Source organism: Coturnix japonica, unplaced genomic scaffold (genome assembly GCF_054131305.1).
Source record: "Coturnix japonica strain WE unplaced genomic scaffold, WE-NBRP24 Scf058, whole genome shotgun sequence".
In the NCBI taxonomy this organism is placed as follows: domain Eukaryota; kingdom Metazoa; phylum Chordata; class Aves; order Galliformes; family Phasianidae; genus Coturnix; species Coturnix japonica.
Genome location: NW_028188961.1, coordinates 231,319 through 251,408, shown reverse-complemented (window position 1 = coordinate 251,408; position 20,090 = coordinate 231,319). Strand labels below are relative to the sequence as shown.

General features: G+C 49.3%; 1 protein-coding gene across 2 annotated transcripts in view; it reads right to left on the bottom strand.

The window, feature by feature from the left end:
* Positions 1–472: 472 nt before the first annotated feature.
* Positions 473–20,090, bottom strand: part of LOC146751955 (elongation factor Tu, mitochondrial-like) — a 50,093-nt gene continuing 30,475 nt past the window's right edge. For both annotated transcript variants that reach the window (XM_085533358.1, XM_085533359.1), the window contains 4 exons: positions 19,138–19,242; positions 12,329–12,480; positions 8,306–8,425; positions 473–1,113 (listed from right to left, as the gene is read on the bottom strand). In XM_085533358.1, the coding sequence (XP_085389484.1) occupies positions 940–1,113; positions 8,306–8,425; positions 12,329–12,480; positions 19,138–19,242 (551 nt within the window). In that variant the 3' untranslated portion in view covers positions 473–939. The remainder of the gene's footprint in view (positions 1,114–8,305; positions 8,426–12,328; positions 12,481–19,137; positions 19,243–20,090) is intronic.

Here is a 20,090-nt window from a genome sequence, read left to right as displayed (position 1 = left end):
CCCCTCTTCACCCCATAACCTCCCCCCTATATCGCGACGGGGCTTCTCTATCGCGATATGAGCCCCCTATATCATGACATGAGCCCCCTATATCACAATATGAGGCCTATATCGTGACATGAGCCCCCTATATCGCGACATGAGCCCCCTATATCACGACATGAGCCCCCTATATCACGACATGAGCCCCCTATATCGCGACATGAGCCCCCTATATCACGACATGAGCCCCCTATATCGCGACATGAGCCCCCTATATCGCGACATGAGCCCCTCTATCACGACATACAGTCCTTTATACCACGACCCTCGGTACCGAGCCCCTCTGCACCCCATAACCTCCCCCCTATATCACGACATGAGCCCCCTATATCACGATATGAGGCCTATATTGTGATGAGCCCCCTATATCACGACATGAGCCCCCCATATCGCGACACGAGCCCCCTATATCACGACATGAGCCCCTCTATCACGATATACAGTCCTTTATACCACGACCCTCGGTACCGAGCCCCTCTCCACCCCATAACCTCCCCCCTATATCGCGACGGGGCTTCTCTATCGCGACATGAGCCCCCTATATCACAATATGAGGCCTATATCCCGACATGAGCCCCCTATATCGCGACACGAGCCCCCTCTATCACGACATGAGCCCCTCTATCACGACATACAGTCCTTTATATCACAACCCTCGGTATTGAGCCCCTCTCCACCCCATAACCTCCCCCTTATATCGCGACATGAGCCCCTCTATCATGATATGAGCCCCTCTATCACGATATACAGTCCTTTATACCGCAACCCTTGGTACCGAGCCCTTCTCCACCCCATAACCCCCCTCCCTCCCCCCTATATCGCGACATGAGCCCCCTATATCACAACATGAGCCCCCTATATCGCGACACGAGCCCCCTGTATCGCGATTCGGGGCCTTCATCCCCACGCGGCCTCCTCCTCGTCGGCGCTGGGGGTCAGGATGGCGGTGACGACGCCGGTGCCGATGGTTCGGGATCCGTCGCGGAGGGTGAAACGTTGCCCCTCCTCCACCACCATGGGCTGACGGAGCAGCAGCTCCAGGGACGTGTCCTCACCCGGCATCACCAGATCCTATAGGGGATATATGGGGTTATATGGGGTTATATGGGGTTATATGGGGTTATATGGGGGGATATAGGGTGGTTATGGGGTTATATAGGCAGGTTATGGGGGGATATGGGGCACTATGGGCTGACGGAGCAGCAGCTCCAGGGACGTGTCCTCACCCGGCATCACCAGATCCTATAGGGGATATATGGGGTTATATGGGGTTATATGGGGTTATACAGGGGGGATAAGGGGTTATATGGGGGGCTATAGGGTCGTATAGGCAGGTTATGGGGGGATATGGGGTTATATAGGCCGGTTATGGGGGGATATGGGGCACTATGGGGGATATAGGGTCATATAGGTGGGATATGGGGGGATATGGGGTTATATGGGGTTATATGGGGTTATATGGGGTGATATGGGGTTATATGGGGGGATATGGGGTTATATGAGGGGATATGGGGTTATATGGGGGGATATGGGGTTATATGGGGTGATTATGGGGTTATATGGGGGGATATGGGGTTATATGGGGGGATATGGGGTTATATGGGGTTATATGGGGGGATATGGGGTTATATGGGGTTATATGGGGGTATATGGGGGGATATGGGGCACTATGGGCTGATGGAGCAGCAGCTCCAGGGACGTGTCCTCACCCGGCATCACCAGATCCTATAGGGGATATATGGGGTTATGTGGGGTTATATGGGGTTATATGGGGGGATATGGGGTTATATGGGGTTATATGGGGGGATATGGGGTTATATGGGGGGATATAGGGTCATATAGGCAGGTTATGGGGGGATATGGGGTTATATGGGGGGATATGGGGCACTATGGGCTGACGGAGCAGCAGCTCCAGGGACGTGTCCTCACCCGGCATCACCAGATCCTATAGGGGATATATGGGGTTGTATAGGGTCATATAGGACCACATAGGGGATATAGGGTGGTTATAGGGGGATATAGGGTGGTTATGGGGTTATATGGGGTTATATGGGGGGATATGGGGCACTATGGGCTGACAGAGCAGCAGCTCCAGGGACGTGTCCTCACCCGGCATCAACAGATCCTATAGGGGATATATGGGGTTATATGGGGTTATAGGGTGGTTATGGGGTGGTTATAGGGGGATATGGGGTGGTTATGGGGTTATATAGGCAGGTTATGGGGGGATATGGGGCACTATGGGCTGACGGAGCAGCAGCTCCAGGGACGTGTCCTCACCCGGCATCACCAGATCCTATAGGGGATATATGGGGTTATATGGGGTTATATGGGGTTATATGGGGGGATATGGGGTTATATGGGGTTATATGGGGGATATAGGGTGGTTATGGGGTTATATGGGGTTATATGGGGGGATATGGGGCACTATGGGCTGACGGAGCAGCAGCTCCAGGGACGTGTCCTCACCCGGCATCACCAGATCCTATAGGGGATATATGGGGTTATATGGGGTTATATGGGGGGATATGGGGTTATATGGGGTTATATGGGGTTATATGGGGTTATATGGGGGGATATGGGGGGATATGGGGTTATATGGGGTTATATGGGGTATATGGGGTTATATGGGGTTATATGGAGTTCTATGGGGTTCTATGGGGGGATATGGGGTTATATGGGGTTATATGGGGTTATATGGGGGGATATGGGGTTATATGGGGTTATATGGGGTATATGGGGTTATATGGGGTTATATGGGGGTATATGGGGGTATATGGGGAGATATGGGGTTATATGGGGTTATATGGGGTTATATGGGGTTATATGGGGGGATATGGGGTTATATGGGGTCATATAGGGGATATAGGGTGGTTATGGGGTTATATGGGGGGATATGGGGCACTATGGGCTGACGGAGCAGCAGCTCCAGGGACGTGTCCTCACCCGGCATCACCAGATCCTATAGGGGATATATGGGGTTATATGGGGTTATATGGGGGGATATGGGGTTATATGGGGTTATATGGGGTTATATGGGGTTATATGGGGGGATATGGGGGGATATGGGGTTATATGGGGTTATATGGGGTATATGGGGTTATATGGGGTTATATGGAGTTCTATGGGGTTCTATGGGGGGATATGGGGTTATATGGGGTTATATGGGGTTATATGGGGGGATATGGGGTTATATGGGGTTATATGGGGTATATGGGGTTATATGGGGTTATATGGGGGTATATGGGGGTATATGGGGAGATATGGGGTTATATGGGGTTATATGGGGTTATATGGGGTTATATGGGGGTATATGGGGGTATATGGGGTATATGGGGTTATATGGGGGGATATGGGGGGATATGGGGGAATATGGGGGAATATGGGGTTATATGGGGGGATATGGGGTTATATGGGGTTATATGGGGTTATATGGGGGGATATGGGGTTATATGGGGTTATATGGGGGGATATGGGGGGATATGGGGGAATATGGGGGAATATGGGGGAATATGGGGTTATATGGGGTTATATGGGGGGATATGGGGTTATATGGGGTTATATGGGGTTATATGGGGTCATATAGGGTCATATAGGCAGGTTATGGGGGGATATGGGGTTATATGGGGGGATATGGGGTGGTTATGGGGGGATATGGGGCTATATGGGGGGGATATGGGGTGGTTATGAGGTTATATGGGGTTAGATAGGGGATATAGGGTCATATAGGCAGGTTATGGGGAGATATGGGGTTATATGGGGGGATACGGGATTATATGGGGGGACATGGGGTTATATAGGGCCATATAGGGGGCTATGGGGTGGTTATGGGGGGATATGGGGTTATATGGGGGGATATGGGGTTATATGGGGGGATATGGGGTTATATGGGGTTATATGGGGTTATATGGGGTTATATGGGGTTATATGGGGTTATATGGGGGGATATGGGGGGATATGGGGTTATATGGGGTTATATGGGGTTATATGGGGTTATATGGGGGGATATGGGGTTATATGGGGTTATATGGGGTTATATGGGGTTATATGGGGTTATATGGGGTTATATGGGGGTATATGGGGTTATATGGGGGGATATGGGGTTATATAGGGGGATATGGGGTTATATGGGGGGATATGGGGTTATATGGGGTCATATAGGGGCTATGGGGTGGTTATGGGGTTATATGGGGGGATATGGGGCACTATGGGCTGACGGAGCAGCAGCTCCAGGGACGTGTCCTCACCCGGCATCACCAGATCCTATAGGGGATATATGGGGTTGTATGGGGTTATATAGGGGGATATGGGGTTATATGGGGCCATACAGGAAGGTTATGGGGAGATATGGAGGGGATATGGGGGGATACGGGCAGGTTATGGGGGGATATGGGGAGATACAAGGCTATATAAGGGGAATATGGGGTGGATATGGGGGGATATGGGGTTATATGGGGTCATATAGGGTCATATAGGCAGGTTATGGGGGGATATGGGGTTATATATGGGGTTATATAGGGGGATATGGGGTTATATGGGGGGATATAGGGGGATATGGGGTGGTTATAGGGGGATATGGGGTTATATGGGGGGATATAGGGGATATAGGGGGATATGAGGTTATATGGGATATATGGGGTCATATAGGCAGGTTATGGGGGGATATGGGGTTATATGGGGTTATATAGGGGATATGGGGGCAAATAGGGGGGATATGGGGTTATATGGGGTGGTTATGGGGTTATATGTGGGGATATGGGGTTATATGGGGTCATATAGGGGATATAGGGTGGTTATGGGGTTATATGGGGGGATATGGGGCACTATGGGCTGACGGAGCAGCAGCTCCAGGGACGTGTCCTCACCCGGCATCACCAGATCCTATAGGGGATATATGGGGTTATATGGGGTTATATGGGGTTATATGGGGTTATATGGGGTTATATGGGGTCATATAGGCAGGTTATGGGGGGATATGGGGTTATATGGGGGGATATGGGGTGGTTATGGGGGGATATGGGGTGGTTATGGGGGGATACGAGGCTATATAAGGGGGATATGGGGTGGTTATGGGGGGATATGGGGCTATATGGGGGGGATATGGGGTGGTTATGAGGTTATATGGGGTTAGATAGGGGATATAGGGTCATATAGGCAGGTTATGGGGAGATATGGGGTTATATAGGCCGGTTATGGGGGGATATGGGGCACTATGGGGGATATAGGGTCATATAGGCGGGATATGGGGGAGATATGGGGTTATATGGGGTTATATGGGATTATATGGGGTTATATGGGATTATATGGGGTTATATGGGGAGATATGGGGTTATATGGGATTATATGGGGTTATATGGGGTTATATGGGGTTATATGGGGTTATATGGGGTTGTATGGGGTTGTATGGGGTTGTATGGGGTTATATGGGGTTATATGGGGTTATATGGGATTATATGGGGTTATATGGGGTTATATAGGGGGGATATGGGGTTATATAGGGGATATAGGGCCATATAGACAGGTTATGGGGGGATATGGGGTGGTTATGGGGGGATATGGGGTTATATAGGGCGGATATGGAGGGGATCTATATGGGATCTCTATGGGATTTATCTATAGAGTTTCTATAGGGTATCTATAGGGTTTCTATAGGGTTTCTATAGGGTATCTATAGGGTTTCTATAGGGTTTCTATAGGGTTTCTATAGGGTTTCTATAGGGTATCTATATGGTTTCTATAGGGTTTCTATAGGGTTTCTATAGTGTTTCTATAGGGTTTCCATAGGGTATCTATAGGGTTTCTATAGGGTTTCTATAGGGTTTCTATAGGGTATCTATAGGGTTTCCATAGGGTTTCTATAGGGTTTCTATAGGGTTTCTATAGGGTTTCTATAGGGTTTCCATAGGGTTTCTATAGGGTTTCTATAGGTTTCCTATGGGGTTATAGGGTTTCTATAGGGTTCCTATGGGGTTATAGGGTTTCTATAGGGTTTCTATCGGGTTTCTATAGGGTTATAGGGTTTCTATAGGGTATCTATAGGGTTTCCATGGGGTTTCTATAGGGTTTCTATAGGGTATCTATAGGGTTTCTATAGGGTTTCTATAGGGTTTCTATAGGGTACCTTCCCGGGGGGCAGGATGACCCCTCTAGGGCCATTATAGGGCCATTATATGGGATTTATCTCTATGGGATTTATCTATAGGGTTTCTATAGGGTATCTATAGGGTATCTATAGGGTTTCTATAGGGTATCTATAGGGTTTCTATAGGGTTTCCATAGGGTTTCTATAGGGTTTCTATAGGGTTTCTATAGGGTATCTATAGGGTTTCTATAGGGTTTCTATAGGGTTTCCATAGGGTTTCTATAGGGTTTCTATAGGGTTTCTATAGGGTATCTATAGGGTTTCTATAGGGTTTCTATAGGGTTTCCATAGGGTTTCTATAGGGTTTCTATAGGGTTTCTATAGGGTTTCTATATGGTTTCTATAGGGTTTCTATAGGGTATCTATAGGGTTTCTATAGGGTTTCTATATGGTATCTATAGGGTTTCTATAGGGTTTCTATAGGATTTCTATAGGGTTTCTGTACCTTTCCGGGGGGCAGGATGACCCCTCTAGGGCCATTATAGGGCCATTATAGGGCCGTTATAGGGTCAGTATCTATAGGGCCATTATAGGGCTGTTATATGGCCATTATAGGGTCAGTATCTATAGAGCCATTATAGGATCTGTATCTATAGGGCTCTTATAGGGCCATTATAGGGCTGTTATAGGGTCAGTATCTATAGGGCCATTATAGGGGATCTCTATGGGATTTATCTATATGGGATTTATCTATATGGGATTTATCTATAGGGTTTCTATAGGGTTTCTATAGGGTTTCTATATGGTTTCTATAGGGTTTCTATAGGGTTTCTATATGGTTTCTATAGGGTTTCTATATGGTTTCTATAGGGTTTCTATAGGGTTTCTATAGGGTTTCTATATGGTTTCTATAGGGTTTCTATATGGTTTCTATAGGGTTTCTATATGGTTTCTATAGGGTTTCTATAGGGTTTCTATAGGGTATCTATAGGGTATCTATAGGGTTTCTATATGGTTTCTATAGGGTTTCTATAGTGTTTCTATAGGGTTTCTATAGGGTATCTATAGGGTATCTATAGGGTATCTATAGGGTTTCTATAGGGTACCTTTCCGGGGGGCAGGATGACCCCTCTAGGGCCATTATAGGGCCATTATAGGGCCGTTATAGGGTCATTATAGGGTCAGTATCTATAGGGCCATTATAGGATCTGTATCTATAGGGCTGTTATAGGGCCATTATAGGGCCGTTATAGGGTCAGTATCTATAGGGCCATTATAGGGCCATTATAGGGTCGTTATAGGGCCAGTATCTATAGGGCCATTATAGGATCTGTATCTATAGGGCTCTTATAGGGCCATTATAGGGCCATTATAGGGTCAGTATCTATAGGGCCATTATAGGGCTGTTATAGGGTCGTTATAGGGTCAGTATCTATAGGGTTGTTATAGGGCCATTATAGGGTCGTTATAGGGTCAGTATCTATAGGGCCATTATAGGGTCGTTATAGGGTCAGTATCTATAGGGCCATTATAGGGTCGTTATAGGGCCAGTATCTATAGGGCCATTATAGGGTCGTTATAGGGTCAGTATCTATAGGGCCATTATAGGGTCGTTATAGGGTCAGTATCTATAGGGCCATTATAGGGTCGTTATAGGGCCAGTATCTATAGGGCCATTATAGGGTCGTTATAGGGTCAGTATCTATAGGGCCATTATAGGGTCGTTATAGGGCCAGTATCTATAGGGCCATTATAGGGTCGTTATAGGGTCAGTATCTATAGGGCCATTATAGGGCCATTATAGGGTCATTATAGGGTCAGTAGCTATAGGGCCATTATAGGGCCATTATAGGGTCAGTATCTATAGGGCTGTTATAGGGCCATTATAGGTTCAGTATCTATAGGGCCATTATAGGTTCAGTATCTATAGGGCCATTATAGGGCCATTATAGGGCCGTTATAGGGTCAGTATCTATAGGGCCATTATAGGGGATCTATATGGGATCTATAGGGTATCTATAGGGTTTCTATATGGTACCTTGCCGGGGGGCAGGATGACCCCTCTAGGGCCATTATAGGGCCATTATATGGGATTTATCTATAGGGTTTCTATAGGGTTTCTATATGGTATCTATAGGGTATCTATAGGGTTTCTATATGGTTTCTATAGGGTTTCTGTACCTTTCCGGGGGGCAGGATGACCCTGGCTGCGATGTCCCACGTGTAGGAGAAGACGACGGGGCTGAAGTTGGACACGAAGGGTTTGTGGCGCCCGCCCTCCTGAGCGCTCAGCACGTAAACCTATAGGGGATATAGGGGAACATATAGGGGATATAGGGGATGACATTGGGAACCCATAGGGACCCCATTGGGAACCCATAGGGACACATAGAGACACATAGGGACCCATAGAGACCCCATAGGGACCCCATAGGGACCCCTGAGCGCTCAGCACGTAAACCTATAGCAGAACATATAGGGGAACATATAGGGGATATAGGGGATGACATTGGGAACCCATAGGGACCCCATTGGGAACCCATAGAGACACACTGGGACCCCATAGAGAACCATTGGGACCCCATAGGGACACATAGAGAGCCATAGAGACACATAGAGAGCCATCACCCCATAGAGACCCCATAGGGACCCCATAGGGGCACATTGGGACCCACAGGGACCCCATAGGGACCCCATAGGGAGATATAGGGAACCAATGGGACACATTGGGACCCATAGGGACACATAGAGAACCATAGGGACCCATAGAGACCCCATAGGGACCCCATAGGGACACATTGGGACCCACAGGGACCACATAGGGACACATTGGGACCCATAGGGACCCCATAGGGACCCCATAGGGAACCATTGGGACCCCATAGGGACCCCTGAGCGCTCAGCACGTAAACCTATAGCAGAACATATAGGGGATATAGGGGACGCCATTGGGAACAATAGGGACACATAGAGAGACATAGGGACACATAGAGACCCCATAGGGACACATAGGGAGTCATAGGGACCCCATAGGGACACACTGGGACCCATAGGGACACATAGAGAGACATAGGGACCCATAGAGACCCCATAGGGACCCCATAGGGACACATAGAGAGCCACAAAGACCCCATAGCGACACATAGAGAGACATAGGGACCCCATAGGGACCCCATAGGGACCCCTGAGCGCTCAGCACGTAAACCTATGGGGGAACATATAGGGGATATAGGGGATGACATTGGGAACCCATAGGGACCCCATTGGGAACCCATAGGGACACATAGAGACCCATAGGGACACATAGGGGCACATTGGGACCCCATAGAGACCCCATAGAGAACCCATAACCCCATAGAGACCCCATAGGGACCCCATAGGAACCCATTGGAACCCATAGGGACCCCATAGAGACCCCATAGGGAACCAATGGGACACACAAAGACCCCATAGGGACACATAGAGAGCCATAGGGACCCCATAGAGAACCCATCACCCCATAAAGACCCACACAGACCCCATAGAGACACATAGGGACCCCATAGGGACACACAGAGAGCCATAGGGAACCCATAGAGACCCCATAGGGACCCCATAGGGACCCCATAGGGAACCAATGGGACACATTGGGACCCATAGGGACCCCATAGGGACCCCATAGGGACACATTGGGACCCACAGGGACCACATAGGGACACATTGGGACCCATAGGGACCCCATAGGGACCCCATAGGGACACATTGGGAAACATAGGGACACATTGGGACCCATAGGGACACACAGAGACCCCATAGGAACCCCATAGGGACCCCATAGGGACACACTGGGACCCATAGGGACACATAGAGAGACATAGGGACCCATAGAGACCCCATAGGGACCCCATAGGGACACATAGAGAGACATAGGGACCCATAGAGACCCCATAGGGACCCCTTAGGGACACATTGGGACCCACAGGGACCACATAGGGACACATTGGGACCCATAGGGACCCCATAGGGACCCCATAGGGACACATAGAGACCCCTGAGCGCTCAGCACGTAAACCTATAGGGGAACATATAGGGGATATAGGGGATGACATTGGGAACCCATAGGGACCCCATTGGGAACCATTGGGACCCCCCTATATCCCCCCATTATGACCCTATAAGACCCCATATGACCCCATAGCCCCCCATATCCCACCCATACAACTCCATATCCCCCCTATATGACCCCATATCCCCCCCATATGGCCCTATAAGACCCCATAAGACCCCATAGCCCCCTATACCCCCCCATATGACCCTATAAGACCCCATATCCCCTCCTTATGACCCCATATCCCCCCTATATGACCCTATAAGACCCCATATTCCCCCCTCATGACCCCATATCCCCTTCTTATGACCCTATAAGACCCCATATGACCCTATAAGACCCCATACCTACCCATATCCCCCTATATTCCCCCCTTATGACCCCATATCCCCCCCATATGACCCTGTAAGACCCCATATGACCCTATATACCCCCCCATATCCACCCCATAAGAGCCCATATAGACCCTATAAGACCCTACAAACCCCACTTATGACCCCATAACCCCCACTTATGACCCCATAGCCCCCCATAATCCCCCACATCTCCAGCATATCACCCCATAACCCCCCCATATCCCACCCATATGACCCCATATCCCCCCTTTAGGACACCATAACCCCCCTATAAGACCCCATATGACCCCATATCCCCCCTTTAGGACACCATAACCCCCCTATAAGACCCCATATGACCCCATATCCCCCCCTTACGACCCTATAAACCCCATTACCTGTGCCTGGACCTTGCGGTGATCCCGTAGGGCCCCGGGTTGCCCCATAACCATCCCCATAACCCCATAGCCCCCCATACCCCCCCATATCCCCCCTTTAGGACCACATAACCCCCCTATAAGACCCCATATGACCCTATAAGACCCCATAAGACCCCATATCCCCCCCCTCATAACCCCATATCCCCTTCTTATGACCCCATAGCCCCCCATAGCCCCCCATATCCCCCCCATACAACCCCATAACCCCCCTGTAAGACCCCATGTGACCCTATAAGACCCTATAAGACCCCATATCCCCCCCTTATAACCCCATATCCCCTTCTTATGACCCCATAGCCCCCCCATATCCCACCCATATGACCCCATATCCCCCCATATGACCCCATATCCCCCTTATATGACCCCATAACCCCCCTATAAGACCCCATATGACCCTATAAGACCCTATAGACTCTATAAACCCCATTACCTGTGCCTGGACCTTGCGGTGATCCCGTAGGGCCCCGGGTTGCCCCATAACCATCCCCATAACCCCATATGCCCCCATATCCACCCCATATGACCCTATAAGACCCCATATCCCCCCCTTATGACCCCATTGCCCCCCATAGCCTCCCATATCTCCACCAAATCCCCCCATAACCCCCCATATCCCCCCTTTAGGACCCCATAACCCCCCTATAAGACCCCATATGACCCTATAAGACCCCATAACCCCCCTGTACCCCCCTTATAACCCCATATCCCACCCTTATGACCCCATAGCCCCCCATAGCCCCCCATATCCCACCCATACGACCCCATAACCCCCCTATAAGACCCCATATGACCCTATAAGACCCTATAAGACCCCATAACCCCCCCTTATGACCCCATAGCCCTCCATATCCCCCCATAACCCCCCATATGCCCCTTCTTATGACCCCATATCCCCTTCTTATGGCCCTATAAGACCCCATATGACCCTATAATACCCCATATACCCCCCATATGACCCCATATGACCCTGTAAGACCCCATATGACCATATAATACCCCATATACCCCCCATATGACCCCATATGACCCTATAAGACCCCATATCCCCCCCTTATGACCCCATATCCCCTTCTTATGACCCCATAGCCCCCCATAGCCCCCCCATATCCCACCATAGCCCCCCATATCCCACCCATACAACCCCATATCCCCCCCTTATGACCCCATATCCCCCCTATATGACCCCATAACCCCCCCTTATGACCCCATAGCCCCCCATATCCCCCCATAACCCCCATATCCCCCTTATATGACCCCATATCCCACCCATACGACCCCATAACCCCCCTATAAGACCCCATATGACCCTATATGACCCTCTAGACCCTATAAACCCCATTACCTGTGCCTGGACCTTGCGGTGATCCCGTAGGGCCCCGGGTTGCCCCATAACCATCCCCCTCCTCACGTCCTCCCTTCGAAGCCCCCTCAGCAGAGCCCCAACGTTGTCACCAGCCTCGGCCCTGGGCAGGCTCTTATGGAAGGTCTCCAACCCTATAAGGATTTATAGGGTTATATGGGGTTATATGGGGTTATATAGGGCTATATGGGGTTATATGGGGTTATGTGGGGTGGTTATGGGGTTATATGGGGTTATATGGGGGGATATGGGGTTCTATGGGGTTATATGGGGGGATATGGGGTTATGTGGGGTGGTTATGGGGTTATATGGGGTTATATGGGGGGATATGGGGTTCTATGGGGTTATATGGGGGGATATGGGAGGCTCTTATGGAAGGTCTCCAACCCTATAAGGATTTATAGGGTTATATGGGGTTATATGGGGTTATATAGGGCTATATGGGGTTATATGGGGTTATATGGGGTTATACGGGGGGATATGGGGTTATATGGGGTTATATGGGGGGATATGGGGGGATATGGGGTGGTTATGGGGTTATATGGGGGGATATGGGTTATATAGGGGGATATGGGGTGGTTATGGGGTTATATGGGGGGATATGGGGTTATATGGGGTTATATGGGGTTATATGGGGGGATATGGGGTGGTTATGGGGTTATATGGGTTGGTTATGGGGTTCTATGGAGGGATACGGGGGGGATATGGGGTTATATGGGGGGATATGGGGTTATATGGGGTTATATGGGGGATATGGGGTTATATGGGGGGATATGGGGTTATATGGGGGGATATGGGAGGCTCTTATGGAAGGTCTCCAACCCTATAAGGATTTATAGGGGATTTATAGGGTTAGATGGGGTTATATGGGGTTATATCGGGTTATATGGGGGGATATGGGGTTATATGGGGGGATATGGGGGGATATGGTGTTATATGGGGAGATATAGGGGGATATAGGGTTATATGGGGTTATATGGGGGGATATGGGGTTATATGGGGGGATATGGGGGAATATGGGGTTATATGGGGTTATATGGGGGGATATGGGGGAATATGGGGGAATATGGGGTTATATGGGGTTATATGGGGGGATATGGGGTTATATGGGGTTATATGGGGTTATATGGGGGGATATGGGGTTATATGGGGGGATATGGGAGGCTCCTATGGAAGGTCTCCAATCCTATAAGGATTTATAGGGGATTTATAGGGTTCTATGGGGTTATATGGGGTTATATGGGGTTCTATGGGGTTATATGGGGTTATATGGGGTTATATGGGGTTATATGGGGTTATATGGGGTGGTTATGGGGTTATATGGGGGGATATGGGGTTATAAGGGGGGATATGGGAGGCTCTTACGGAAGGTCTCCAACCCTATAAGGATTTATAGGGTTATATGGGGTTATATGGGGTTATATGGGGTTATATGGGGTGGTTATGGGGTTATATGGGGGGATATGGGGTTATATGGGGGGATATGGGGGGCTATAGGGTTATATAGGGTTATATGGGGCTATATGGGGGGATATGGTGTTATATGGGGAGATATGGGGTAATATGGGGGAGATATAGGGGGATATGGGGTGGTTATGGGGATATATGGGGGGATATGGGGGGGATATGGGGTTATAGAGGATTTATAGGGGATTTATGGGGTTTATGGGGTTATACGGGGGGGATATGGGGGGATATGGGAGGCTCTTATGGAAGGTCTCCAACCCTATAAGGATTTATAGGGTTATATGGGGTTATATGGGGTTATATGGGGTTATGTGGGGTTATATGGGGGGATATGGGGTTATATGGGGTGGTTATGGGGTTATATGGGGGGATATGGGGCTGTATGGGGGGGATAAGGGATCATAGAGGGGGATATGGGGGGATATGGGGGGATATAGGGGGATATAGGGTTATATGGGGGGATATGGGGGGATATGGGGGGATATGGGGGGATATAGGGGGATATAGGGTTATATGGGGGGATATGGGGGGATATGGGGGGATATGGGGGGATATGGGGTTATATGGGGTTATATGGGGTTATATGGGGGGATATGGGGTTATATGGGGTTATATGGGGGGATATGGGGTTATATGGGGTTATATGGGGTTATATGGGGGGATATGGGGTTATATGGGGTTATATGGGGTTATATGGGCTTATATGGGGTTATAGAGGGGGATATGGGAGGCTCTTATGGAAGGTCTCCAACCCTATAAAGATTTATAGGGGATTTATAGGGTTATATAGGAGGATATGGGTCTCTATGGGGCCCAATGGGTCTCTATGGGTCTCTATGGGACCCTATGGGTCTCTATGGGTCCTTATGGGTCCCCACGTCCTTCTATGGGTCTCTATGGTTCCCTATGGGGTCTCTATGGGTCCCAGTGGGTCTCTATAGGGCAGCTATGGGGCAGCTATGGGTCTCAATGGATCCCAGTGGAACTCAATGGGACTCAATGGGACTCAATGGGACTCAATGGAACTCAATGGGACTCAATGGGACTCAATGGGTCCCTATGAGTCTCTATAGGGTCTCTATGGGGCAGCTATGGGGCAGCTATGGGGTCACTATGGATCCCAATGGGTCTCAATGGAACTCAATGGGTCCCTATGAGTCTCTATGGGGCCCCTATGGGGCAGCTATGGGGCAGCTATGGGGTCACTATGGATCCCAATGTAATTCAATGGAACTCAATGGGACTCAATGGGACTCAATGGGACTCAATGTAACTCAATGTAACTCAATGGGACTCAATGGAACTCAATGGAACTCAATGGGACTCAATGGGACTCAATGGAACTCAATGGAACTCAATGGGACTCAATGGGACTCAATGGGACCCTATGGGGTCTCTATAGGGTCTCTATAGGGTCTCTATAGGGCAGCTATGGGGCAGCTATGGGTCCCAATGGATCCCAATGTAATTCAATGGATCTCAATGGGACTCAATGGAACTCAATGGGACTCAATGGGACTCAATGGGTCCCTATGGGGTCTCTATAGGTTCTCTATGGGGCAGCTATGGGGCAGCTATGGGGTCACTATGAATCCCAATGTAATTCAATGGGACTCAATGGGACTCAATGGAACTCAATGGGACTCAATGGGACTCAATGGGTCTCAATTGGTCCCTATGGGGTCTCTATAGGGTCTCTATAGGGTCTCTATGGGGCAGCTATGGGGTCACTATGGGTCCCAATGGGTCTCAATGGAACTCAATGGGTCCCCATGAGTCTCTATGGGGCCCCTATGGGGCAGCTATGGGGCAGCTAAGGGGTCACTATGGATCCCAATGGGTCTCAATGGAACTCAATGGGTCCCTATGGGGTCTCTATAGGGTCTCTATAGGGTCTCTATGGGGCAGCTATGGGTCCCAATGGATCCCAATGTAATTCAATGGAACTCAATGGGTCCCTATGAGTCTCTATGGGGCCCCTATGGGGCAGCTATGGGGCAGCTATGGGGTCACTATGGATCACAATGGGTCTCAATGGGACTCAATGGGTCTCAATGGGACTCAATGGGACTCAATGGGACGGACTCATTTGGTCCCTATGGGGTCTCTATAGGGTCTCTATAGGGCAGCTATGGGACAGCTATGGGTCCCAATGGATCCCAATGTAATTCAATGGATCTCAATGGAACTCAATGGAACTCAATGGGACTCAATGGAACTCAATGGGTCCCTATAGGGTCTCTATAGGGTCTCTATGGGGTCTCTATGGGGCAGCTATGGGGCAGCTATGGGTCCCAATGGATCCCAATGTAATTCAATGGGACTCAATGGGACTCAATGGATCCCAATGGGACTCAATGGAACTCAATGGAACTCAATGGGACTCAATGGATCTCAATGGGACTCAATGGGACTCAATGGGACTCAATTGGTCCCTATGGGGTCTCTATAGGGTCTCTATGGGGCAACTATGGGGCAGCTATGGGGTCACTATGGATCCCAATGGGTCTCAATGGAACTCAATGGCTCCCTATGAGTCTCTATAGGGTCTCTATAGGGCAGCTATGGGGCAGCTATGGGTCCCAATGGATCCCAATGTAATTCAATGGAACTCAATGGGACTCAATGGGACTCAATGGGACTCAATGGGACTCAATGGAACTCAATGGGACTCAATGGGTCCCTATGAGTCTCTATAGGGTCTCTATGGGGCAGCTATGGGGCAGCTATGGGGTCACTATGGATCCCAATGGGTCTCAATGGAACTCAATGGGTCCCTATGAGTCTCTATGGGCCCCCTATGGGGCAGCTATGGGGCAGCTATGGGGTCACTATGAATCCAAATGTAATTCAATGGGACTCAATGGAACTCAATGGGACTCAATGGGACTCAATGGAACTCAATGGGACTCAATGGGACTCAATGGGACTCAATGGAACTCAATGGGTCCCTATGGGGTCTCTATAAGGTCTCTATGGGGCAGCTATGGGGCAGCTATGGGTCCCAATGGATCCCAGTGGGTCTCAATGGAACTCAATGGGTCCCCATGAGTCTCTATAGGGCCCCTATGGGGCAGCTATGGGGCAGCTATGGGGTCACTATGGATCCCAATGTAATTCAATGGAACTCAATGGGTCCCTATGAGTCTCTATAGGGTCTCTATAGGGCAGCTATGGGGCAGCTATGGGTCCCAATGGATCCCAATGTAATTCAATGGATCTCAATGGGACTCAATGGAACTCAATGGGACTCAATGGATCTCAATGGGACTCAATGGGACTCAATGGGACTCAATGGAACTCAATGGGACTCAATGGGACTCAATGGAACTCAATGGATCTCAATGGGACTCAATGGGACTCAATGGAACTCAATGGAACTCAATGGGACTCAATGGGACTCAATGGAACTCAATGGGACTCAATGGGACTCAATGGAACTCAATGGAACTCAATGGGTCTCAATGGAACTCAATGGGTCCCTATGAGTCTCTATAGGGTCTCTATAGGGCAGCTATGGGGCAGCTATGGGGTCACTATGGGTCCCAATGGGTCTCAATGGAACTCAATGGGTCCCCATGAGTCTCTATAGGGCCCCTATGGGGCAGCTATGGGGTCACTATGGATCCCAATGTAATTCAATGGAACTCAGTGGGTCCCTATGGGTCTCAATGGGACTCAATGGGTCTCAATGGGACTCAATGGGACTCAATGGGACTCAATGGAACTCAATTGGTCCCTATGGGGTCTCTATAGGGTCTCTATAGGGCAGCTATGGGGCAGCTATGGGTCTCAATGGATCCCAATGTAATTCAATGGATCTCAATGGATCTCAATGGAACTCAGTGGGACTCAATGGGACTCAATGGGTCTCAATTGGTCCCTATGGGGTCTCTATAGGGTCTCTATAGGGTCTCTATGGGGCAGCTGTGGGGTCACTATGGATCCCAATGGGTCTCAATGGAACTCAATGGGTCCCTATGGGGTCTCTATAGGGTCTCTATGGGGCAGCTATGGGGCAGCTATGGGGTCACTATGGATCCCAATGTAATTCAATGGGACTCAATGGGACTCAATTGAACTCAATGGGACTCAATGGATCTCAGTGGGTCCCTATGGGGTCTTTATAGGGTCTCTATGGGGCAACTATGGGGCAGCTATGGGGTCACTATGGATCCCAATGGGTCTCAATGGAACTCAGTGGGTCCCTATGGGTCTCAATGGGACTCAATGGGTCTCAATGGGACTCAATGGGACTCAATGGGTCTCAATTGGTCCCTATGGGGTCTCTATAGGGTCTCTATGGGGCAGCTATGGGGCAGCTATGGGTCCCAATGGATCCCAATGTAATTCAATGGATCTCAATGGAACTCAATGGAACTCAATGGGACTCAATGGAACTCAATGGGTCCCTATAGGGTCTCTATAGGGTCTCTATGGGGTCTCTATGGGGCAACTATGGGGCAGCTATGGGGTCACTATGGATCCCAATGTAATTCAATGGATCTCAATGGGACTCAATGGAACTCAATGGGACTCAATGGGTCCCAATGGGACTCAATAGATCTCAATGGAACTCAATGGGACTCAATGGGACTCAATGGATCTCAATGGGACTCAATGGGACTCAATGGGACTCAATGGAACTCAATGGGACTCAATGGGACTCAATGGGACTCAATGGATCCCAATGGATCTCAATGGGTCTCAATGGAACTCAATGGGTCCCTATGGGGTCTCTATAGGGTCTCTATAGGGCAGCTATGGGGCAGCTATGGGTCCCAATGGATCCCAATGTAATTCAGTGGATCTCAATGGGACTCAATGGATCTCAATGGAACTCAATGGGTCCCAATGGAACTCAATGGGACTCAATGGAACTCAATGGGACTCAATGGGACTCAATGGGTCCCTATGGGGTCTTTATAGGGTCTCTATGGGGCAGCTATGGGGCAGCTATGGGGTCACTATGAATCCCAATGTAATTCAATGGGACTCAATGGGACTCAATGGATCCCAATGGGACTCAATGGGACTCAATGGGTCCCTATGGGGTCTCTATAGGGTCTCTATAGGGCAGCTATGGGGCAGCTATGGGTCCCAATGGATCCCAATGTAATTCAATGGGACTCAATGGGACTCAATGGATCCCAATGGGACTCAATGGAACTCAATGGGACTCAATGGGACTCAATGGGACTCAATGGGACTCAATGGGACTCAATGGAACTCAATGGGACTCAATGGGTCCCTATAGGGTCTCTATAGGGTCTCTATGGGGCAGCTATGGGGCAGCTATGGGGCAGCTATGGGGCAGCACTCACCGGTGACCACAGCCTTCAGTGTTTTCCCATAACCCCGCAGTTCACACTCGTCCCCTTTACTGACAGCACCGCGTTCCACCGTCCCCGTCACCACCGTGCCACGACCTATAGGGGATATACGGGATATATGGGGTTATATGGGGTTATATGGGGTTATATGGGGTTATATGGGGTTATATGGGATATATGGGGTTATATGGGGTTATATGGGGTTATATGGGGTTATATGGGGTTATATGGGGTTATATGGGGGGATATGGGGGGATATGGGGTTATATGGGGTTATATGGGGTTATATGGGGGGATATGGGGGGATATGGGGTTATATGGGGTTATATGGGGTTATATGGGGGGATATAGGGTTATATGGGGTTATATGGGGGGATATGGGGGGATATAGGGGGATATGGGGGGCGATATGGGGTTATATGGGTTATATGGGGGGATATGAGGGGATATGGGGGGGTTATGGGGGGGTATGGGGTTATATGGGGTTATATGGGGTTATATGGGGTTATATGGGGTTATATGGGGTTATATGGGATATATGGGGTTATATGGGGGGATATGGGGTTATATGGGGTTATATGGGGGGATATGGGGTTATATGGGGTTATATGGGGTTATATGGGGTTATATGGGGTTATATGGGGGTATATGGGGGGATATGGGGTTATATGGGGTTATATGGGGTTATATGGGGTTATATGGGATATATGGGGTTATATGGGGGGATATGGGGTTATATGGGGTTATATGGGGTGATATGGGGTTATATGGGGTTCTATGGGGTTATATGGGGTTATATGGGGGTATATGGGGGGATATGGGGTTATATGGGGTTATATGGGGGGGATATGGGGTTATATGGGGGGGATATGGGGTTATATGGGGTTATATGGGGTTATATGGGGTTCTATGGGGTTCTATGGGGTTCTATGGGGTTCTATGGG